General features: G+C 36.4%; 1 protein-coding gene across 3 annotated transcripts; it reads left to right on the forward strand.

Moving 5' to 3' along the window:
• Nucleotides 1-1,276: 1,276 nt before the first annotated feature.
• Nucleotides 1,277-21,977, forward strand: LOC106062556 (uncharacterized). 3 transcript variants are annotated; one of them, XR_008780363.1, is made up of 10 exons: nt 1,277-1,691; nt 3,633-3,790; nt 8,851-9,103; nt 12,108-12,359; nt 12,640-12,867; nt 14,427-14,608; nt 16,970-17,122; nt 17,848-17,927; nt 19,279-19,523; nt 21,081-21,977. XR_008780363.1 is itself a non-coding variant. In XM_056045211.1 (10 exons), the coding sequence occupies exons 1-9, from the start codon at nt 1,685-1,687 to the stop codon at nt 19,460-19,462; spliced, it is 1,497 nt and encodes a 498-aa protein (XP_055901186.1). In that variant the 5' UTR covers nt 1,277-1,684; the 3' UTR covers nt 19,463-19,492; nt 21,081-21,977. The 3 variants fall into 3 exon arrangements, 2 of the variants coding, with proteins under 2 accessions (XP_055901186.1, XP_055901184.1); XM_056045211.1 differs by having other exon boundaries at nt 19,279-19,492; XM_056045209.1 differs by having other exon boundaries at nt 19,279-19,461.
• Nucleotides 21,978-25,954: the final 3,977 nt, after the last annotated feature.

The raw sequence follows: 25,954 nt of genomic DNA on the forward strand, positions 1-25,954 counted from the left end.
TCCACACTGGCCTCCAGAAGAACAAGGTAGTCTTACCTCCACACTGGCCTCCAGAAGAACAAGGTAGACTTACCTCCACACTGGCCTCAAGAAGAACAAGGTAGACTTACCTCCACACTGGCCTCCAGAAGAACAAGGTAGTCTTACCTCCACACTGGCCTCCAGAAGAACAAGGTAGACTTACCTCCACACTGGCCTCCAGAAGAACAAGGTAGTCTTACCTCCACACTGGCCTCCAGAAGAACAAGGTAGACTTACCTCCACACTGGCCTCCAGAAGAACAAGGTAGTCTTACCTCCACACTGGCCTCCAGAAGAACAAGGTAGTCTTACCTCCACACTGGCCTCCAGAAGAACAAGGTAGTCTTACCAGCGTAGCAACATTAAGGCGAGCAGACAACTTTCATGGAACAGTTCGATGAGTGATCGATATCTTTAGAGCATTCAAGACTTAGAACCGAACCAAAGTGAAGTGAGAACCACTACTTTATCAAGAATTTTGTTACAAATAAAGCACGTAGGTTGATTACATTCACGAGGGAAATAACAAAAAATAAAAGAGTTTATTCAAGGGGTAGAACTTCACAATTACAGCTATGTATCAATACTGTAAATTTTATTTCCTATTTTCCATATCAAAAAAAATTAATTTATCTCTACTATTTAATTAACATTTGGTTAACTTCTTGATTGATTCGTATTTTGTTAGAAACACTAAATAATTTTCAAAGTTTCAACTAATCCGAGAATGGGAAGTGGCTGGGGGGGGGGGGGGGGGAATAACGTGTTTACAATTTGTACCAGACAGAAAGACTTAGTAAACAAGAAGTTGATGACATCCATAAGAGGGCTGACAAAAGAGAAATTGATGATATCCGGGATGAGAAAAGTGCAGTTGATGACATCTGAGTGGGCAAACTGTCCCTCGTAGACTTGGACGACCACTAGAGCGAGTGGTCATTGGGTGTGACAATAGGATAGCGCTAACAATGGAGATTTATAGTCTTACAGAATAAACTTACAGCTTTCATTCTTTTCACCAACTAAATACATTGTGTGTTGGATAAAATGTTTGGTTATGAAAAGAAAGATCTCTTGGACTAGATTATTTCCTGCTATTAATCACTTTCTTTCCTGTCTCTAGATCGCTGATATCTTTATTTAGTGCCACGTAGCTTTAAAAGATCAACCCCATGGCTATTTATAGAGCACTGAGTTGACAAATTTCTTATTTTTGTGTATGTGTGTTTTTGTGCATTACGTCATGTATACTTTTTTGTCTGTCTTGTTGTTTACAAATGGTCGTCACATTGGAGACATCTTTGTATCAGTTCTCTTGTCATTATTAAAGGACTTTTAAAACGCGAGATCTGTACTTCTAGATAAATAAACATTGCTTAAATATATACATAGACCTTTATATTTTTAATGTACTACTTTAGATACAAATTGTGTGATCAAAGTTACAAAATATATTTAGATCTAGATCTAGATTCAATCTAGAGTCTAGAGTCTAGACATTCTAGATCTTCAATTTAAATGCAAATCAATTATAGATTATTCAAATCTAGATCTATATGTAATGTATATTTAGTCTAGTTGTAGGTCAAGATTTAGAATAACACAAAGATTTGAATCTCATCTGTCTAAATCTTAACTTTGTCTAGTGCTTCATTTTGATAGCAATGTCAGGTAAGTCCATTTTAGATAGCTGATTATAGATCTAGATCTTATCTTATAAAATCTTATAAATTACAAACTTCACTTGCTTTCAAAAAAAAAAAAAAGAGTTATGCCCTACGCGTCTCTTGTGTTAATCCTGCTACACCCTTGGTTTTCCTGCTGATTCAGGCAAACCGTTCCATGCTTTAATGCACTGTAGATATCTCAGAATATGCATTTTGTTGACTTTCAATACCGGAAATAGTGCTACGCTCATAGCATTTTAGAGTGTGTAATTTGCTTTTTTTATATAGAAGAGGTATTTTTTTAGCGTACAGCGCTCCCCCAGACCCCCTTGCTGACAATTGTTCCACTAACTCCATGAAGAACATATTCAACATAAACGTCTTCCGAAAGAATGAAAGATCAGAATGTAGTAAAGATTTATTATGTACACACACAGACAGACACACATACAAATATTTTTTTTTTCACGGAGGGGGGACCCCCCAAACCAATCCCGCGGAAAAAAATCCTGGCTGCGCCCATGGATGTATGTATATACATAAAGCATACATATTAAAAATAATTTCAAACATATATATATATATAGAGAGAGTTAGGGGTCTCAACCACAGATAGTTCCAGGAAGTACTGAAGATTTGGAAACTAAACATTCAGATGTTCGGTACCATGCAGTATCCAAGATGTTGAGAATAGTGTGAGATCTCAAGGGAGAAATTGTTATGTTCCTTGAAGGACTGTGATATTATTATTATATCACTAATATTTCTAATGAAGAGTGGAAGACCGACTTCATGGCCATTATTGCATTGGGTTGTTTGCACATGAAATGCACATGCATATTAAATACTAAATATTTTCAAACAAAGCTATGCCATTTCTCTGGGCAAGCAATGGAAAACAGGCTTTGTTATTTTCATTTGCTAAAAGGGGAAACTATTTCTTATGAAATGATTGAAAGGTACTAGACCTATTTTGTTCCTTGATTGTTGAATTTGAAAGAAAATTTTAAGACATCAAGAACATAGTGACAATGTCCAATACCCTCAGCTCACCATTTAGTGCAGAAGCTGATTCTGCTCCAGAGAAAGCAAATTATGACCCGAAAGAGTTCAAGTCAGTTCTTCCTCTGGAGATTTAAAGGTCTTAAAGGAAACTGCATTTCCACACTTCAAACATTTTTACTGCTAAACGTTAACATTATTTGGGTCTACAGACATTTGTGAATAAGCATTTTCTTATTGAAAACTGGTCGTGTGGTGTGCTATTGCGTTACATACGGACTGCCATTTGAAAGCAGTCACGAAGTTAACAACTAGTAAGCTAGTTTCATAGTTCCGGAATATTATCCACGAATGAAAATAATTAATTGCCCTAACCCTTTATCCTACAGCTGTACATTTCTGGTGAAATGTTGTGATGTAAAAGACAATTTTAATAATTATTAGTAAAATTAGTTGTATATATATATGCGGCCCAAATTCCTAAAATTATTTTGATGCAGCTCACGATGAAAAAAGGGTGACCACCCCTGATGTAGATAATAAAATAGAATGTCGATTCAAGACAAAAGGCAGAGAGGAAGGGAAAAATACGGTCGTCAGATCATGTGTGGTGCCCCGACGGTTCAACAGACTAAGGGATAGGTGAAGGTGATTTACCTTATTAGCTAGTACACGATGGATAACCAAAATGGTTTATTGAATGAACAGAATTGTTTTTAAAGTGAAACAAATCACTGCTAATGATATATTAAATTATTTCTTTGTAGTCTCCCCTACTTTGAAACACCTCTTATTATAGACCATTACGTTAAGACTTATGTTGCGTTGAACTACGATAGACATTGAACTGGAGAAGATTGCAGGTTGGGTGTGTTATCGAAGAGACCTTTGCAAAAAGTCTTTGAAAAAAAATATATTTTTTTTGCATTATCTTTCTTTGTAGCCTCCAATACAACAAATGAACCAGGTAACAGAGGCGGTGTCATTAGGAAATATCCCGAGGATACGCCCATGGAAATAGAAGAAGAGCATGCCTCTAAGCGGATGAGACTTACATACCAAAGAGGTGCCGATCTCAACGTCTATAACAAGCCTGCCCAGGTAACTATAATCTATGTTCAATGTTCATCTCATACAAACTTTGTTTATGTGTACAATGATTGGTGAGAGTGTTGTCAACCCCCTCAGGAGGAGATAGGTCTACCACTGTGTTTATGTATACAATGATTGGTGAGAGTGTTGTCAACCCTCTCAGGAGGAGATAGGTCTACCACTGTGTTTATGTATACAATGATTGGTGAGAGTGTTGTCAACCCTCTCAGGAGGAGATGTGTTTTATGTTTACTGGCGATATTCTTATGATAACTAAAGGATTCTAATATCTTTCTATCTGAAAAAAACAAACAAAACAGATTTCAATATTTTTACCTCGGAAATATTAGTTTTTCGAGATTATAGGTATATACAATAAATTCAGTAAATGAAAAATAAATAGGAAACTGGTTATGTTACAACCAGGTGGTGACATGATGAAGGGAATGTATGCTGCCCCTTGTTTGTGTTTCTACAAGTTTTTGTGTGCCATTTTGTTTAGGCGGTGACGAAAGCGCAGTGTTCCCTTCCACCAAACTTCCCCCCACCCCCACCCGCCTATAATGTATACCTTGCGATCTACAGGGCAGCCAATATAATTGTCATCAGTTTCTATGGCCCACAATTAGCGATGGTGTTGTTTGGTCAGCACAACGACCATCCGCCTTTACTTTTCCCATCCAATGTCTGCTACCCAGAGAGTTGGGTTGGACTCAAGAGCGTCCTATGAATTTTTAAATTCAAAATCTCTTAACTGAGGATCGAACCCAAGAACCCTCTGTTTTGAAAGCCTAGCGACTTACCACTCAGCCACCACTTCCCCCCCTCACCTATAACGCAGGCTACTTTCAGGCTATACTGTAGGCTACTTTTCGGCTAAAATGTAGGCTACTTTTCGGCTATAATATAGGCTACTTTTCAGCTATGATGTGGGCTACTTTTCGGCTAAAATATAGGCTACTTTTCGGCTAAAATATAGGCTACTTTTCGGCTATAATGTAGGCTACTAGACGGCTATAATGTAGGCTACTGTACGGCTATAATAAGTTTCCATTCGATATTGAGTTAAGTTTACACCTAATTAATAAACAACTAAGTACATATCTTATGCCATACAATTAAAATCTTTCAATAAAATATGTGAAATGTCCCGAACGAAATAAAATAATATAAAAAATCTGACATTACCTGGCACTACACAAATCCAAGGACCACACATCCACGCGCCACATATATCCAGGTTCCACACATATACATGTGCCACACCTATCCATGTTCCACATGCATACATATCCAGGCATCACTCATGTCCAGGTACCACACATGTCCAGGTCCCACACATGTCCAGGTCCCACACATGTCCAGGTGCCACACATACCCAGTTGCAACAATCTGAATATGAAAAAGCCGTTAGTATCCCCTTTCCACTTAGCCAGATGGGCAGACGGGCTGGAAGGCAATGAGCTACCTTCATTTCAGCATGTTGGCCTACTGGATATAGTGGGCGGGCAACTCTTATGTCGGCCACCCTATACAACTCCCATGAAACAATGATCATACTTTTAATGTAATCAAATGTGCACAGCTAAGTAATTTGTTTTCTAGAAATATTTAGTACGGTGAAATGCTGAATAGTGTATTAATTTTTTTTAAATTTTAATACTCCTCCCCCGGTCTTTTTTACTCTTCCCTCTTATCTAGTAGATTTATATCTCACGATTACTGTATATATATATATATCTAGTAGATTTATATCTCACGATTACTGTATATATATATATATCTAGTAGATTTATATCTCACGATTACTGTATATATATTATATATATATATATATATATATATCTAGTAGATTTATATCTCACGATTACTGTATATATATCATGGGCGTAGCCAGGGGGGGGGGGTTTGGGGTTCAAACCCCCCCCCCGAAATGAACCCCCCCCCCCCCGAAGGGGGGGAGTCGGAATTTAATGACTGATTTTTTTTGCTTTGATTTTGTTTATTTTAGGTGAGTTTTTAATACTAAACCATCACTTGCCCCAGCACAACCAAAGGGATTTTGACTTTTAAACCCCCTACTAGGGGGGTTTGAGTTTAAAAACCCCTACCAGAGGGGTTCGAGTTTATAACCCCTACCAGAGGGGTTCGAGTTTAAAAACTCCTACCAGGGGTTTTGTGTTTAAAACCCCCTACCAGGGGTTTTGAGTTTTAAACCCTCTACCTAGGGTTTTTGTAATTAACTCCCCCTCTTCTATAAAACAAAACAAAAAAAAATGCAAACGAAAATCTACTAATTCCAAGAGCACAGTTAAGGAAGATTTTGATTTTAAAACCCCCTCTAAAATTTACGATAAACCCCCTCTTCAATATAAAAAAAAGCTAATTACACACTCAAAATGTTAAGAGCGTAGCTAAATGGGTTTTGACTCAGATTTGAGTTTAAACCCCACTTCAGCGGGGTTTGAAGGTAAAAAATACCTCTTTAATAATAAAAACAAAGCAAATTATGCATTCAAAATGTTATGAGTGTAGTCAAAGGGGTTTTGAGTTTAAACTCCCCTCCAGTGGAGTTTGAAGCTAAAAAGTACCTCTTCAATATAAATAAAAGCAAATTACTCACTCTAAAATGTACGAGCGTAGCCAAAGGGGTTTTGAGTTTAAACCCCCCGCCAGGGGGGTTTGAGGATAAAATATACATCTTCAGTGTAAGAAAAATAGCAAATTACAGACTCAAAATGCTATGAGCGTTGCCAAAAGGGGTTTTGAGTTTAAACCCCCATTCAGAGGGGTTTGATGCTAAAAATACCTCTTCAGTATAAAAAAAAAAGCAAATTACACACTAAAATTATTTGAGCGTAGCCAATCTAATCGGGGGTTTTGTGTTTAAACCCCTCTTCTACAGATGGCTTTTTTTTAAAGTTTAAAACCCCTCCAGATGGTTTTGAGTTTAAGATCCCCCTACAGAGCATTTTGAGGTGGAAAACCCCCAACAGATGATTTTGACGATAAAACTTCTCTTTTCGATATAAAATCTAAAGCAAACTACAGTCACTTAATTCCAAGAGCGTATTCAAGAGAGGTTACACATTTTTACCAGTGGCAGGGCTCCATTAATAAACTGCAGTGAATAGTCATCTGCCGAAATTGAAAAACACAAAATGTGTCTCAACAAAGATGGCTAAGACAGATTTTAGGAGTCAGTCATAGAGATCGGGTCTAAATCAAAGAAATCATATGCCGAACTGGGAGTCGAATCCTTAGTAAGGTTGTGACAGAGCGTCGCATGAGGTTTTGCGGGACATGTTCTCCGATAAAATGAATTACGCAAAATAAGAGTTGCGGAAACAGCTTGCCGGAAAATGCGCCGAACGGCGTGAGAGGGTCTAAGTAAGTAAAAATAGCACATTAGCTTTGTGAAATAAAACTTTTTAATAGCAAGATAATGCACTGTAGATACCTCAGAATATACATTTTGTTGGCTTTCAATACCAGAAATAGTGCTCGGCGGCGGGGCTTCGCCCCGCGCTGGGGGAGCGCTGCAAACTCCCCCAGACCCCTTGCTAGCAAGGGCGGGGAGTCTACAATAAACAATAAACGTCTTCCGAAAGGGTCAGAATGTAATAAAGATTAATTATGTACACACACACACACACACACTCACATATATATATATATATATATATATATATAATTTTTTTCCGCGGGGGGTCGGGGGTCGGGGGGGATTCCCCCCCAAAACCCTCCCCGAAAAAAAATCCTGGCTACGCCCATGCTGTATATATATATATATATATATAGTAGATTTATATCTCACGATTACTGTATATATATATATCTAGTAGATTTATATCTCACGATTACTGTATATATATATATATATATATCTAGTAGATTTATATCTCACGATTACTGTATATATATATATATATATATCTAGTAGATTTATATCTCACGATTACTGTATATATATATCTAGTAGATTTATATCTCACGATTACCGTATATATATATATATATATATATATATATATATATATATATATATATATATATATATATATATAGTAGATTTATATCTCACGATTACTGTATATATATATATCTAGTAGATTTATATCTCACGATTACTGTATATATATATATATATATATATATATATATCTAGTAGATTTATATCTCACGATTACTGTATATATATATATATAGATATAGTAGATTTATATCTCACGATTACTGTATATATATATATATATCTAGTAAATTTTTATCTCACGATTACTGTATATATATATATATATATCTGGTAGATTTATATCTCACGATTATTGTATATATATATATATCTAGTAGATTTATATCTCACGATTACTGTATATATATATATATATATATATATATATATCTAGTAGATTTATATCTCACGATTACTGTATATATATATATATCTAGTAGATTTATATCTCACGATTACTGTATATATATATATATATATATATATATATATATATATATATGTATAGATTTATATCTCACGATTACTGTATATATATATATCTAGTAGATTTATATCTCACGATTACTGTATATATATATATCTAGTAGATTTATATCTCACGATTACTGTATATATATATATATATATATATATATATATATATATATATATATATATCTAGTAGATTTATATCTCACGATTACTGTATATATATATATATATATATATATCTAGTAGATTTATATCTCACGATTACTATATATATATATTTAGTAGATTTATATCTCACGATTATTGTATATATATATATATTTAGTAGATTTATATCTCACGACTACTGTATATATATATCTAGTAGATTTATATCTCACGATTACTGTATATATATATCTAGTAGATTTATATCTCACGATTATTGTATATATATCTAGTAGATTTATCTCTCGATTGTGTGTATATATATATATATTTAAATATATATATATTATGTTGCTGTTTGTATCATGTGTGCATCGAAAAGATCCGTAAAAGAAGTCTAATGCCCTACATTGAATGGTTTGTTCCTACGCAGGCTAAAGTCCACCAAGAACCTGACTGGAGTCTATTGCCCTACACTGTGTTAAAACATATCTACACTGTACTCCCCAATACGCACCGCTACAGTATGTCCTTGACCTGCCGATCCTGGAACGCGCCGTTCAGAACACCAGATCTCTGGAGGAACCTGACCTTTCGATTCAACAGAGTTCAAGACAAGAAAGCCAAGCGGTTTTGTCAGACGATGGTACCCACTGGGGTGCGGCACTTAAATATTGACTGTAAAGGTGAGATGCATGATGCATTTACAGCTTAATTGATTGCAAGACTGAGGATTGTCGGATCAATTACTATTTTAATGATTGTTTTATGAACATAATAAACACAATAGCGTAAAAAATCATGTGGCATAGTAATGACCAGAAGGATAGCATCATTGAATACTTGTTCCCATTATAACTAAAGCACTTTTTGAAATCAGTTTCGGCCAAACAAGCAAACTTAGAGCCTATTATATATTTCGCTACTTCGATAAGGCCATATAGCAAGGTCTTCGGAAATCACAGATACTTTCCTTCAGAGAATAGTACCAGGAAAAAGAAGAAGAGACAGACTTAGCAATTGATGGGAAGATAACATTAAAGAATGGATTGGCCTGCCATTAAAGAGGTTGTGTCTAAGGTAAAAGACATAGAGGAATGGAGAAAGATGGTCGATAAATATTGTGTGATGCCCCAACGGTCCAATAGACTTATGGATAAGTGAAGGTGGTGGTGACTTTGAAATGAGACGCCCGAAGATTACTTAGTGATTGAATTTAGGACTTTTTTTATGGGGAGGCAGGGATTTATTTTCACATGAGTATCAAGCATTCTGTATAGGCTTTGCTTGGTAGAGGAATAAATAGTCCTTGAAGAATTAATTGGCACATCATGGCCTAAAAAATGTTTTTACTTGTTTCGGATTTCCTTTAGATTTGAAGATTATTACATTTTAGCCCAAACCTCCCAAAAGACGACAGGACATGACTGTGAGCACGGCCCTTTGAGACCACATACCAGGGCGCATACCACACGATGTGCCAAAACAAACATAACTATAAAGGGTCAGGGGGTGGAGGAAAGGGATAAAAAAATTCCTTTTGCCTTAAGAAGGTGCGTGGGGAGGGGGCGTTAAAAAGTGAAATGTTTCAATTCAACGTAACAGATACTAGAATGAAGGGGCCAATAGTATTGTGAGGAATCATCAAAATGCGGGCCGTTGATAGGAAGGAAATGGGAAATGTTCCTGTCAGAATACAGAGTGAAGGGTTCCTGTCAGAATACAGAGTGAAGGTTTCCTGTCAGAATACAGAGTGAAGGGTTCCTGTCAGAATACAGAGCGAAGGATTCCTGTCAGAATACAGAGCGAAGGGTTCCTGTCAGAATACAGAGTGAAGGGTTCCTGTCAGAATACAGAGTGAAGGGTTCCTGTCAGAATACAGAGTGAAGGTTTCCTGTCAGAATACAGAGTGAAGGTTTCCTGTCAGAATACTGATTAAAGGTTTCCTGTCAGAATACAGAGTGAAGGTTTCCTGTCAGAATACAGAGTGAAGGTTTCCTGTCAGAATACAGAGTGAAGGATTCCTGTCAGAATACAGAGTGAAGGTTTCCTGTCAGAATACAGAGTGAAGATTTCCTGTCAGAATACAGAGTGAAGGGTTCCTGTCAGAATACAGAGTGAAGGTTTCCTGTCAGAATACAGAGTGAAGGTTTCCTGTCAGAATACAGAGTGAAGGGTTCCTGTCAGAATACAGAGTGAAGGATTCCTGTCAGAATACAGAGTGAAGGGTTCCTGTCAGAATACAGAGTGAAGGTTTCCTGTCAGAATACAGAGTGAAGGTTTCCTGTCAGAATACAGAGTGAAGGATTCCTGTCAGAATACAGAGTGAAGGTTTCCTGTCAGAATACAGAGTGAAGGGTTCCTGTCAGAATACAGAGTGAAGGATTCCTGTCAGAATACAGAGTGAAGGTTTCCTGTCAGAATACAGAGTGAAGGGTTCCTGTCAGAATACAGAGTGAAGGTTTCCTGTCAGAATACAGAGTGAAGGATTCCTGTCAGAATACAGAGTGAAGGTTTCCTGTCAGAATACAGAGTGAAGGTTTCCTGTCAGAATACAGAGTGAAGGGTTCCTGTCAGAATACAGAGTGAAGGGTTCCTGTCAGAATACAGAGTGAAGGGTTCCTGTCAGAATAACGAGTGAAGGGTTCCTGTCAGAATACAGAGTAAAGGTTTCCTGTCAGAATACAGAGTGAAGGGTTCCTGTCAGAATACAGAGTGAAGGGTTACTGTCAGAATACAGAGTGAAGGGTTCCTGTCAGAATACAGAGTGAAGGGTTCTTGTCAGAATACAGAGTGAAGGGTTCCTGTCAGAATACAGAGTGAAGGGTTCCTGTCAGAATACAGAGTGAAGGGTTCCTGTCAGAATACAGAGTGAAGGTTTCCTGTCAGAATACAGAGTAAAGGTTTCCTGACAGAATACAGAGTGACGGTTTCCTGTCAGAATACAGAGTGATGGTTTCCTGTCAGAATACAGAGTGATGGGTTCCTGTCAGAATAACGAGTGAAGGTATCCTGTCAGAATACAGAGTGAAGGTTTCATCTTCAGCTACACTATTCAAGAAGATATTCTGACCGTTTTGTTGAAAGTAAATAAAAAATAGAATGTGTGTGTGTGTGTGGGGGGGGTGTACTGATTTTTTAAAAATACCCAGAGAAAACTAGAGAATAAAGCAACAGGCGTAGCCGGTATTTGGTACTAGCAAAAATATGTATATAAAATATAAACCTCATTACATCAGACAGTAGGGGACATAATCTAAATATATAACGGCCGCCTTGCTTCGTTTTGCTGAAGTTAAATATTGATAAAGCTGATATTTCAAATATATATATATCTCAAAGCACCCAGTATTATGTGTGTATTTGTTTATTTGTTATTACAATTATTATTATTATTATCACTAGTAGTAGTAGTACTGTTACTATAGATAATTGTGTATGTGTGCTTTACTTACGATGGGATCGTACTACGCTAGTGATAAACTCCTTAGAACCTACACGCCCTCATGATAAACCTCCTTAGAACCTACCTGCCTCATGACAAACCTCCTTGTAACCTACCCGCCCTCATGACAAACCTCCTTGTAACCTACCCGCCCTCATGACAAACCTCCTTGTAACCTACCCGCCCTCATGACAAACCTCCTTAGAATCTACCCGCCCATTATTTAAAGTGTTGTTTTGTTTCAGCCATTGATTCTGGTGGTCATGTTAAAGTGGGCGAGTCTGTGGCGTATTTGCTGAGATTTTTACGTCACCTAATGACCCATAATGTTAATAACCTGATCTCGCTGCGACTGGCCAACATAGCCCGAATGACCAACAGGTATAATCTAATCAGCAAGCGTAAAGATCTTGTCATGACATTGCGTGGCTTTGTATCCAGTCAAACACAACTGAAGTTGTTAAATATGTCTTGTGCTTGTATTGGACTAGACCAAGGTTAGAACTTTTTTATGTCCGTCTGTCTGTCTGTCTATCTATCTATCTATCTATCTATCTATCTATCTATCTATCTATCTATCTATCTATCTATCTATCTATCTATCTATCTATCTATCTATCTATGAAGCTGGCTATATATTTATCTATCATTTTTATTTTTATTTTATTTGTATTTTTCTAAGTTTAAACCTGATTTAGTCAAATTTCAAATACTTCTTTATTTGTTTACCTGTAAAACCTCCGATCCATATGCAAATGTATGTCTACTCTTATTCAGGAACAAAGATGCTGCTTAAAGCAGGCCGTAGTTGCGGGAACACAATTCAGAAACTAATCATCGATGGATTATTTGACGAGGATGCTGTTTATATGGAAGCCCTTCGTATGAACGACGATGATGATGATGATGATGATGATGATGATGACGACGACTTTCAAAGGCCGACTGCTGATATTATAACAAGAGCAATGCTAGAGCCACTCAAGTTGTACACAAAAATGTCATGTGAGTTAAACAGATTTATAATAGAGACCCGTTTGTTTAGAGGAGTAGATATCTGTGTAAAAAAAATCTATTGCTTTAAACATTTTCAATAGCATTTTTCAATGTTTTGTTCAAGCGTCTCATCATGATGCTTTAGAGTTCATCGTGTCATTATGTCTGTGCGTCACATGATGTGGTGGACTCTTGTGTTGAACTCCACAATATCCTAATGACTTGATGGACGCTACAGCATCATGATCACACGAATGAACAAAACATCATGATAACCAGTTTTATATTCGAACATCACGATGACGTGGTTAGCTCTAGAACAACACGATGATGTGTTATGCTATAGAACATCATGATGATATGTTGGACTCTAGAACATCATGATGACATAGTCAGCTGTAGAAATTCATGACAAAATGGTTTTCAAATGAGAGAAAGAAGTTTTATTCTTTCGTTAATTTAGTCTTTGAGAGAGATATCTTTAAGTGAGTGTGTTGACTTTGCTTCTATGCAAGCTTGAAGTACTTCCACCACTTTGTTTCTATGCAAGCTTGAAGTACTTCCACCACTTTGCTTCTATGCAAGCTTGAAGTACTTCCACCACTTTGCTTCTATGCAAGCTTGAAGTACTTCCACCACTTTGCTTCTATGCAAGCTTGAAGTACTTCCACCACTTTGTTTCTATGCAAGCTTGAAGTACTTCCACCACTTTGTTTCTATGCAAGCTTGAAGTACTTCCACCGCTTTGTTTCTACTTCACTATTGCGTGTCACGTTACAATTTTCTTTCAAACGCTGGAGCTGTGGGAAGAGAGCTGGAAAGAGACACTGTGTTACCAGACTTATATTTGACTGATCGTTTTTCAAAGCGATTTTCTTTTATATTTCATTTCGTATCGAATGTTTGCTGTGTCTGTGACATATGCCATTGAGGACCACTGTAGATTCATATCAACACATCCCTTTTTTTTAAACATATCACTGGTAAAACTAATTAAAACATATCACTGGTAAAACTAATTAAAACATATCACTGGTAAAACTAATTAAAACATATCACTGGTAAAACTAATTAAAACATATCACTGGTAAAACTAATTAAAACATATCACTGGTAAAACTAATTAAAACATATCACTGGTAAAACTAATTAAAACATATCACTGGTAAAACTAATTAAAACATATCACTGGTAAAACTAATTAAAACATATCACTGGTAAAACTAATTAAAACATATCACTGGTAAAACTAATTAAAACATATCACTGGTAAAACTAATTAATGAGACCTCCCCAGTGCTTTCTCTAGTTATTTCAAATGTAGAAACTTCTAAGTGGGATTAGTCTGTATGGGCTCAGGAAACGTAAACATGAGTTACAGAGGTTTCGACTTTTCTTACTTTACTATAGAGGATGCCATTGGAGAACGGAAGCGACTTCATTAATAACTAATCGAGTATATTTGTTTTCACTTGATCCGATATCCTTATCCTGTTCATAGACATTAACTGAAGCTTTCTCTAGCTGCCTTGTCTTTCGATGTCCTGTGAATAGTATTGTATCCACAGCATTGACTACCAGCTATCAATACATATCAAAGGACATTTTGATAATGCTTGCTAAACATCGCAACCTTAATCAACTTCGAGTCTACGTAGAAAGAGGATACGAACAAACTCCGATTACAAGTGAGACATGGCTGACTGTACTCGGTTTTATACCGGATTTGGAGGTGTCTTTCCACATACTGGTAAGATTTATGTGTATTCATTAACCAGCCGTTTACGGCTCTTTAAAAAGAAGAAAATATTTATGTGTTGACAATGACTATGAATTTATATGGTTAATAAGTCTTTGCATTTTCATAAATTATATCATATGGTATGCAAATAAATTCCGAAAAAAAACAAATTATGACCATAGCCAACATGGCTTTAAAAGGGGCATCAGTATCGTAGGTGAAAAGCTTACTAGTGTTAGCAACTTCAAATACATCGGAGCTATTGTCTTAGATGAGGGAACAAAATCTGAACTACTGGCCCGAATCGCTCAGTCCACAGCAGCCCTTTAAAAACTTAAAATAATATGGAAAGACAAAGGCTTAGCCCACGGCATAAAAATCAGACAGATGCGCTCCCTGGTCATGGCCACATTTTGTATATGCTTGTGAGTCTTGGGCTCTGACTGCAGAGCTAGTGAAGAGGATCCTAGAGGTTTCCGTGCTGCCTTCAGGCACTGAGCAAATACAATTCAGCTCAAGTCAAAGTAAAATAGACTTTTCTTGCCTATATCGGGATTCAAACTCGACCTTTGAACTTAAAAAAGAAACAAAAAAGCAAACATAAAGTATTTTACTTGTTTTACTTGGCATTCTATCAGAAATGAGTTATTACGTCACTGCCCCAAATGACTACATGACTGCAAGCAGAGTTTGGTCTCGGCACTATCGCTATGAAAGTCCCAAGCACACATCGGGAATGCATTAAAAATTGTATCACCATTTCTATGGAACACATTTCTTAACTAGGCCAATATTAAAATAGAAGCTCAAGAACATTGGTGATCTTAAGTGTGCTGTCCAATAGAAGTCTAAAGTTTGCTGATGGCTTTGGCCTGAATAAAGAAACCAACCAATCAGCGACAGCGTTTATGAGTGTGCTATAATTATACGCGTTTCAAAGGTTGTCATGGCCGGGGGCGTCAATGGGAACTAACATATAACATATTCCTAAAGACATTCGTCTCAGCCTCTAACATCTCAGTCCAGCGAAACTGCTCTTACTAACAGGTGAAGGGGTGGATGCGGATACCTGGCGCCACAAATCCGGGAGCTTCGGGCAGATGGAGCTCGTCAGCCTAGTAAGGCAGTTCATTTAGGAGAAGGGTACTCTAACTTCAAACGCCCGTTAAAGGCTTCAGGAGACAACCTCGAGGATAAATCAGGAGTGAAGCCCCTTAGGCGTTGGGAGTATCAACTATGAAATTCCCTCCGGCAGCTTCTGCAACTGAGTTGGTGCCAAATGTAACGCAATGTCGAGAGAGGGATCATGACGCATGGGCCACCCATGACACCCCCCCCCTTATCTAAGGCCCAGGAATGCGCCCTGGAGAGGATACTCGGGTGCTGCTGCAAAGCGGCTCATACATCAGGTTCTGCCCCGTCTCAAGACGAAACCAAAGCCATTGAATCACCTGGGGGCACCCATTGTCATAAAGAGCCATACATAATTAAACGAAAACCTTACTAATAGAGTACGTAAGTTTCCAAATTTAGCTAAAAACTTCTTACAATAGATCAGAAAGTGTTGTGTGTGAACATTTGATACCAAATTTGCAATTAGAAAAAGTTTTGTAGGAGTAATTATGGGAAATTTTTACGTTTTTCGATCAAATCTTGATTAATATGCACCTTAAAAATATATTTAAAAAGTAAATTTCAAAGCATTGTTTCGGAAAATTGAATAGACTGTTCTAGTCAATAAATGGATAAACTATCTAAATACGTTTAAATCTAAAAACCCATTTCTGGTTCCAAATGAATATTTTTAAAGGTAATCCTCCCCTTCCACAGCTTGCAGTCAGTGGAGTGCCAACTAAACACTGTCATAGCTAGCAGTCAGTGGAGTGCCAACTAAACACTGTCATAGCTAACAGTCAGTGGAGTGCCAACTAAACACTGTCATAGCTAGCAGTCAGTGGAGTGCCAACTAAACACTGTCATAGCTAGCAGTCAATGGAGTGCCAACTAAACACTGTCGTAGCTAGCAGTCAGTGGAGTGCCAACTAAACACAGTCATAGCTAGCAGTCAATGGAGTGCCAGCTAAAATCTGTTATAGCCAGCAGCCAGAGGAACGCTATACAAAAATACAATAATAATCATTGGTCTATTTAATTGATATACTTTTTTTAACATCCAGCTTTTCTTTTCAAATCTTTTGGTTACTTCATTTCTCCTACAGAGTCGATTTTCATGTTACTCTGAAAGTGTGAGTTTGTGTGAATACACTTGATGACTTTGTATCGATAAGTGTATGTGCGTGTGTGTGTGTGTGTGTGTGTGTCATTGAACTAGTTGGTTGTGTATCCACGATGTCCATTTCATATTTTTAGTTCGCCATCGAAAGTGAAAAGTTCGCTGAAATGCTGGTGCCTGGTGTGCCATTTGTCGGACTGGACTGGCTAACTCGTAAAGATGAAGATAGCCGGACGTGGGACCATGAAGAAGTGTTATTAATTTTCGAGTACATGGTTGAAGTCTTTCCGGTATGTCAACTGTAAAGGTCATCTGTCTCGAGTTGTCATCTGTATTTAGTTGTCATCTGTGTTTAAATTTCATCTGTCTTGAAATGTCATCTGTCTTTAGTTGTCATCTGTATTTAGTTGTCATCTGTATTTAAATGTCAACTGTCTTAAATTGTCATCTGTCTTTAGTTGTCATATTTCTTGAAAATGCCATCTGTCTTTAGTTATTATCTGTCTTAATTTTTAATATGTCTGTAGATGCCATATGTCTTAAATTGTTATCTATGTTGTCATGTGCCCTTAGCTGTCATCTGTTATCTTTATCTGAAAATTTCTGAAAATTACAGGGTTTAGCTCCCTTTCTGCTATATAAAACAAAATTAATTAATAAGTATCAAATGATCAACTAATTGGCTAATTTTTTGATTCCTGTATTTTTATCGACTATGAATATTTTGCAAAATTTTACCTTGATCCGAGAATGGGAAGCAGTGGTATCAATGTGTCAGGACTAAATAAAGGGATTCAATATATATATTGATTTATGTCTTGTCAGGCGCAATGAATAATTGTGCAAAGTTTGAACTTGATCCGAGGATAGGAAATGGGAGAAAAAAAAATCAAACTTTTACCAGACAGACAGACAGAGTGAGTTGACATAAGCTTTGTAGAAATGAAATTATCTTTAATCTGTTCCTTTATTAAATTATTCTAACAGACTGAACTATTTCTTTTCACGTTCTTAGAACACTTTGCGCTTCATCACACTGGGCCTGGATGACTACCCCAGAAAGTTTGTCACTTTGTTTGATGATATTCTAGATAAGTGAGTAACATCTTTGTTTGATGATATTCTAGATGAGTGAGTAATATCTTTGTTTTTTTCTCTTTAGAGATTGTATAGCATTACACCACCGCACTCATCCTTAAACTTCGGAATCAAAGACATAAAATTCCCTTTGAGACCTTGTGGTGTATTGGGCAGATGATGTAAAGGTCATCTGTTTATGTGGCTTACGGTTAACGAGGGTGTCATGTGGCCAGCATAACGACCAACCGCCTTTGCTTTTCCAAAACTAATGTCAGGTACCCACTAGTGATAGGTGGACTCAGAGGAGCCCAAAAATCCCGAAATTAAAATTCCTAGTCTTCACCAGGATTCGAACCAGGGACCTTGGAAGCCAAGCGCATTATCCGCTCAGTCATTGCACATCCAAATCGAAGATATAGTAATTATTATATAGACAGACTGAAAGACAGAAGACAGAAAGATAGATAGATAGATAGATAGATAGATAGATAGATAGATAGATAGATAGATAGATAGATAGATAGATAGATAGATAGATAGATAGATAGATAGATAGATAGATAGATAGATAGATAGATAGATAGATAGATAGATAGATAGATAGATAACATTAATACAATTTCTGGCACACTTAAAGCAAAGCTAAAACATAGAAATAAGAAAAGATGGTAGAAGAGAGTCTGAATCCTGACCCAATGGCCTAAAGCTTAAGTCCTGCTGAAAGCTAAGAAAAAAATATTTCCTATTGTCCTTCACACGATTGGGAATTCGGCGCGGAAAGTTATTTGTTTCATCTAAAGGGTAAAGTGTTTTCTTATAGCGACAATGACGTGACAATGAAAAAAAGATGGCGATTTAAAATGTAAAGAAAGTAAACCAAAAATACTCTTGGCAGCCCTGGAGACAGGTCGGCTTTAGTTTCTAGAGTAGATATGTCACCCAACGACATTTGATTGTTCCCTTCTTTACGTATTAAACGCCTTATTTGACATCGTTCAAATGTGTCGAGTAACTTTCTGTATTGTTGCCCTTTCACTTATGTTCTTTTAGTTACTTATGTTAAGTGTTACCTCCGTTCAGACTTATCTGTACAAGACATAGCGCGGAGGAGTCTAACAAAGCTAACTTATCCCTTCCAGTACTGTGCACTAGAAATTCCTTACAGATAGCTGGAAGGTGGTTGTTTGTTGAGCCGCTACCATGTGGGTGAACTTCTAAAACCCTTTCCATTGGACTGCTTTACTAATGTAACCAAGAATGCAGATAGACTAAGCCATGTTTTGACAGTTATTTTTAAACGGGAAAGTTGAGATAAATACAGATATATATGATTGCACTTTTTTTTTTGTGTTCCTTCCTGACGCAGGTGTTTAAACATCGAAACGCTGTCCGTTAAAGCTCCAGACGACAGGGGGAAGACCTTCCAGATGGCGTTAGCCAAATTCGTGACCTGGGCCTACGAACGACAACCGTTGAGCTCGTTTCGTGAGCTGAGGTTCAACGATGAAGTGTTGCTGAGCGTAACAGGGCCTCATACCAGGAGAAACTAGTGAGTGAGGAAGTACATGTACTCGATACCAGTAAGTGAGGAAGTACATGTACTCGATACCAGTAAGTGAGGAAGTACATGTACTAGATCCTCTCTTTAATATAATTTTTCTTTTCGTCAAATATGTCTAGCCATCTAATTTTTTCTTTAAAGCGACTAAAGGCCAATAAGCTCTTCAAAAAATGTTGAAATTATCATTATTAGTTTAATAACGAAAAGCTTAAATATGTAACATAAAAAAGTCTAACGCTAACGACATGAAAGATACATTAGGAATAGAACACATGTAGTGAATCTAACGTTTTCTGTGTTTTTTGGTTTGATTTGTTATATAAACATTTCGGTCAATTTGGGCGTCGTAATAGCTAGTAGATTAATTTCAAGTGAACCTTTTTTTCTAGAAATAGATTTTTATCAGATTTTGTTTGCTTTTTCTTGATTTTTTTCTCGGGGTGAAGTGCGCCACTTTTGGCACATGCGTCATAGGTTAGCCACCCCTGAACTAACGCTTCTAAGTTACAGTCTTTTAATTTAATAAATATTTGTCTTCATTGGTAGATTAGTGTGATATTTCACTTGGCCATACAGACCATCTGATACAGATAAAACTGTTTTGTGGACTTAAGGTCGCCCCGAAAATCCCGAAATGCAAAATCCCCTAGTGCTAGATACAACTATATATAGTATTAGATACAACTAAATATAGTACTAGATACAACTATATATAGTACTATATACAACTAAATATAGTACTAGATACAACTATATATAGTACTATATACAACTAAATATAGTACTAGATACAACTATATATAGTACTATATACAACTAAATATAGTACTAGATACAACTATATATAGTACTATATACAACTAAATATAGTACTAGATACAACTATATATAGTACTGGATACAACTAAATATAGTACTAGATACAACTATATATAGTACTAGATACAACTAAATATAGTACTAGATACAACTATATATAGTACTATATACAACTAAATATAGTACTAGATACAACTATATATAGTACTGGATACAACTAAATATAGTACTAGATACAACTATATATAGTACTGGATACAACTAAATATAGTACTAGATACAACTAAATATAGTACTTGATACAACTATATATAGTACTAGATACAACTAAATATAGTACTTGATACAACTATATATAGTACTAGATACAACTATATATAGTACTAGATACAACTAAATATAGTACTAGATACAACTATATATAGTACTGGATACAACTAAATATAGTACTAGATACAACTAAATATAGTACTATATACAACTAAATATAGTACTAGATACAACTAAATATAGTACTTGATACAACTATATATAGTACTAGATACAACTATATATAGTACTAGATACAACTAAATATAGTACTAGATACAACTATATATAGTACTGGATACAACTAAATATAGTACTAGATACAACTAAATATAGTACTATATACAACTAAATATAGTACTAGATACAACTAAATATAGTACTTGATACAACTATATATAGTACTAGATATAACTATATATAGTACTAGATACAACTATATATAGTACTAGTTATTGCCTTTGTTTCTCTTTCCCCAGGTGAAGTAGCCCAAACATACAGCGAATGTTTACCAGTAACCTGTCTTTAACTCATGTGTCTTATATCCATAGAATGTTCTATTCTACATTCTGTATGCTAGTTGTTTATTGTTGAAACACTTCACACGTAAGACAATTCTTAGCGACGAGTGGAACATTTCCATACAGAGTTCACATCATACAGATGCTCTACATAAGTCAATTATAAGCAGAAAATATGCCAAGTTTTACATTTTTTAAAAAATTTGTGCCTTTTGTAATTTTAAAATGACAATGAATCTCTGCTATTTTAAATTGCATCTTTTTTTTTACACTTTGGTAACCAAAGATGAAGCACTGAAGAAAATAACATCATAACTGGGGTTACTTTCCATGAAAATATTATAGCCATGCCTCGGCTGTTCAGGGGATATAACTTTTGTTTCTTTATCTTAGTAAAGTACAGGAAAGATAACTGAAAATAAATACTTTTTGTTTTATTCATTCTATTTAGTGACTTACACTTCAGTGCTGAATTAATGTATCTAGGTGCCCTTGTTTGTATTAATGTGTACCAGAAGTGGAACAGTGAAATAATTGTAACATTCTTTTTCTTCGCGTTTCACAAAACAGAACCTTTCCACATAGATAGTCCTTACAATTTACATTGTAGAGGACGATTTATAATATCTTCCATTTAATATGCAACATGATGGGAAATGTATATGTTTGTCCAATGTTTTGATTGGTTGTGTTATTAACAGGAGAAAATATTTTTAAAATGTTTTGTTTTGATTTCAAACAATTTATTGAAATCCAATTTTTATGATTCTATATTTTTTGTGCTTTATTTTAAGTGCAATCATTTCTACATTTTGGAGTTTTGTAACCGCAAATAAATCACAAGAGACCTAAGTTGTAACTATTGTTGTTGCATGTGTCAATTTATTACTACGGAACTTTAACCGTAATTAGCAAATAATAATAATAATAAAGCTTGTCTTCGAGTCCGAAGATTTGTGAGAAATTGAGTTTTTACGTGGCTTCGCAGCCCCAGCTGCGACCTACATATTTTGCTACCGCCAACGCAGGCATAACCATTGTCCGCCGGTGGTCAATTTAGATTTTCTTTTTGCGTCTACGTTTGTCCTCGGCAGCGGATTTTCTTTTGGTCTCAAATGTGTATCCCACGGCCTTTGTAAGCTGTCTTGTTGTCCTGAAGCCACAGGCAACCGTTGATTTCTTCTATGTCAGTTAAAGCAAGTGGCCAATAAGCTGGTCTTTAAAGCGTTTCCGTGGGGCACCTCTGTTACGTCTACCACTTTTGACTAAAAAAAAGGGATACGTGCCCTGCCCAGCGGAACTGTCGGACCATAAGAAGTCCTTCTATACTGTCTATACCAGCGTTTGCAATGGCATCGGTGTTTGTAGTGAATAACGTCGTACCAAAGACCCACCACGGCCCGAGGATGAATAGATAGACCTATACTTCTATACAAGCATTGTAGGTCTAGGATTGATTTGGGCAACGAACTTAAAGAAACGTGTTCTTATTGGCCTGTTGATAACAATGACAGCGTCCACTACATTCCACTAAGGGGGCTGGTACATTTTGCTCTTCGTTTGTTTGTAAATTATAAAGGTCGTTTAATAATGAAACTCTAGCAAACACTTTAAAGTCTACACTTTCTAGGTCATGTTGCGTAGGTGTCAGTCTTCTAAAAGAACGCAAGTGTAAAGTCTTCTCTGTATCAGACATGAAAAACTCGTGAGTCCTAAATTGTGAGGTCTAATGAGGATCTTCGCCATAACGCCTGACGTATTCCCGGGGTGTGGGGGTGGGGGCTCGAGGAAGTACCAGCCTAAGTGTATAACTTTATTCAGAAACTAATTTGTTGAATGACTTAATGTCTAGAGAGTCTTAAACAACGTACATATCTGTTTTCAAAAAGTGTGTTTTGATAGAAGCGTTTTCTTTTTTTTTTTTTTTTTACCATTTAAAATCATATGCTGCTCCAAACTTTTTTAAAAATATTTTTTTTGAACTGAAGAAAAAAAAAATCCCCACAGCCTAATGAGCTACATAAACCTGGCTGGCCGGGGGAATCAAGGAACTCTATAAATCTAAGCTATTTTTGCATTGTTCTGGAGCTAGTTTTTTTTTTTTTTTTATTATTATTTCCGTACCACTTGCTACTACATGTGTACCTTACTGTTTTAGCGGATAGGTCACCTTGGTCATTGTGTGACACTGACATCACGTGGACCAATAGAACTGAGGCACGTCGCAACACAAAACATCGTGTAACAAATGAGAGACGCCCTCACTTCCCCCCCCCCTCCCCTCCTCTTCAAAACACGCCCCCCTCCTCCTCCCCTTCAAAAGACGAATTTTCCTCAGACACTTCCGTTTGTTTGCATTAAAGAAGACAAAAAAAAGCTAGGAGACTAGTCCTCAAAGCTGATACACTATTTTCATTTTCTTTTTATTTTTCTCTCTTTATCTCCTCTTTTCTCTCTCTCTTTCTTTCTTCTCTCTCTCTCTTCCTCTTTTTTTCTCTTTTTCTCTCTTCCTCTATCTCTTTTTCTCTTCCCTCTCTCTATCCAGTCTACATGGTATATACAGGGATATAGGATATACTCAAAAAAGTAGCAAGTCTGAAAAATACAACAGACTTGAAACATAAAGTCTAACGCATACAATAATAATGATAATAATACTAATAATAATACTAATAATAAGGCTTGTTTTCGAGTCCGAAGATTAGTCAGGAAATGCAGTACTTGCCGTGGCTGAACAGCCCCAGCTGTGACCTACTTATTTTGCCACATCTAGGGCAAAAAGCAATACATTGCAAACATTAATAAATGAAGTCCCCCTTAAGGTGCAATGGATCAAAAACAAGATAAAGAAATGACCCTCTAGACCTCTCCCATTAGGTACAAGTTGTCTAGAACATTGTCATCCATTTCAAATCTTAATTCAAGTGTCTCTTATTTTACGCAAATTTCTATGACGTCAAAATTGTGTTTACCAAAAGAAAATAGCGTCTTTGTAAGAATAGATTCCAGCAAGTATCAAGCACACACATTTTGGTGACACTTATGACATATCCATTAGGGTTTTTTTTTTTTGTTCAGTTCTCCGACCAGCAGATATAAAAGTAAAGTCTCGTAATCCTTTATTTATGCATAACTTTACAAACAACTTATCTTTGTATGGCTTAGTGAGGGCGTGGCTGACAAAATAAGGTCAGGATGCCGTTAATCTGTTAACAAATGTTCTGCCTCTAGGAGACACAATGTATGTGTATTTACCATTCTATGTGGACCCCCCCCCCATATTATAGATTTATAAAAGCAATTGCTTAAACCTTACTAGATCAAAAACAAAATTTACAGCTATTGTTTGAATTCAGTGTATTAAATTGTGCCCATAGACATAAATAAATATAGACTGGAAGTAGGAAGTTATTTTTATTTGGGGGGAGTCAATATGTTTTATGTACTATATCTATGTGAAAAAAAATGGCGGCGATTGAGCTATAAATTCTAGGACTAACATTTCAGCCAATATATACCTTTGATCTTTAGTTTTGAAAAGTGCAAAACTGCCATATTCCCAATATTTTGTCTTTGTTTTATAATCATAGACATAGGCAAATATATATAGGTTTGTGATGTGGATCTACACACTGATCTTTTCCCAAATATTTCCGATAATAATTTGTTCTTTATCGTCCAGTCTATATATATATGTCTATGATTGTGCCTTTGTGAAGATTTCGAAATGGATAGAATATTTCGACCAGAGAAGTTCGACATCGAATCTAGAACACATCAAGCAGCAGAGAAGTGACAGCATTCGTAATTTCTAGACAGTTTATAGTTCGGATATAAGCGTACTGAGGGTGGCATGATTTTTAAATAAACTTCTGTACTGTGATCTTATTTAGATTATCCAATATTCTTCTAAAGGACAAATCTTGATACAGTAAATTCAAAACATGGACGAACCACATATATATTTAATTCCGGGGCGGAAACATCATAGCTTGCCAAGAACCAAGATTCAATAGGCTTCTAGAGTCCACCTCAAAGCAGACTAGATTTCGAAATGTCCCATCAGACATACGACGCTTATTAAATCACCATTCAGAAGGTATCGGCGAACATAGCGGACATCATAGCAAGTAAATTTCCATTAGCGGCTATCATAGCGCGGACATTTCCAATACATGCCATCAAATCGCGGACATTTCCAATACATGCCATCAAATCGTGGACATTTCCAATACATGCCATCAAATCGAGGACATTTCCAATACATGCCATCAAATCGCGGACATTTCCAATACATGCCATCAAATCGCAGACTTTTCCAATACACGCCATCATATCGCAGATTTTTCCAATACACGCCATCATATCTTGGACATTTCCAATACACACCACCATATCTTGGACATTTCCAATACACGCCATCATATCTTGGACATTTCCAATACACGCCATCATATCTTGGACATTTCCAATACACGCCATCATATCGCAGACTTTTCCAATACACGCCATCATATCTTGGACATTTCCAATACACGCCACCATATCTTGGACATTTCCAATACACGCCATCATATCTTGGACATTTCCAGTACACGCCATCATATCTTGGACATTTCCAATACACGCCATCATATCTTGGACATTTCCAATACACGCCATCATATCTTGGACATTTCCAATACACGCCATCATATCTTGGACATTTCCAATACACGCCATCATATCTTGGACATTTCCAATACACGCCATCATAGCGCGGACATTTCCCACAGTCACTAGCACAGCACGCATATTTCCAAGAGCCGCCATACCATAGCACAATGTTTCCA

The sequence above is a fragment of the Biomphalaria glabrata genome, chromosome 10, assembly GCF_947242115.1.
Source record: "Biomphalaria glabrata chromosome 10, xgBioGlab47.1, whole genome shotgun sequence".
Taxonomy (NCBI): domain Eukaryota; kingdom Metazoa; phylum Mollusca; class Gastropoda; family Planorbidae; genus Biomphalaria; species Biomphalaria glabrata.

Bases quoted from the DNA above. Each gene is read 5' to 3' on its own strand.
- LOC106062556 (XM_056045211.1), top strand. The intron at 3,791-8,850 runs GTAACTATAATC...GTTCCTACGCAG, and splicing joins TCTATAACAAGCCTGCCCAG to GCTAAAGTCCACCAAGAACC. The intron at 17,928-19,278 runs GTGAGTAACATC...TTCCTGACGCAG, and splicing joins TTTGATGATATTCTAGATAA to GTGTTTAAACATCGAAACGC.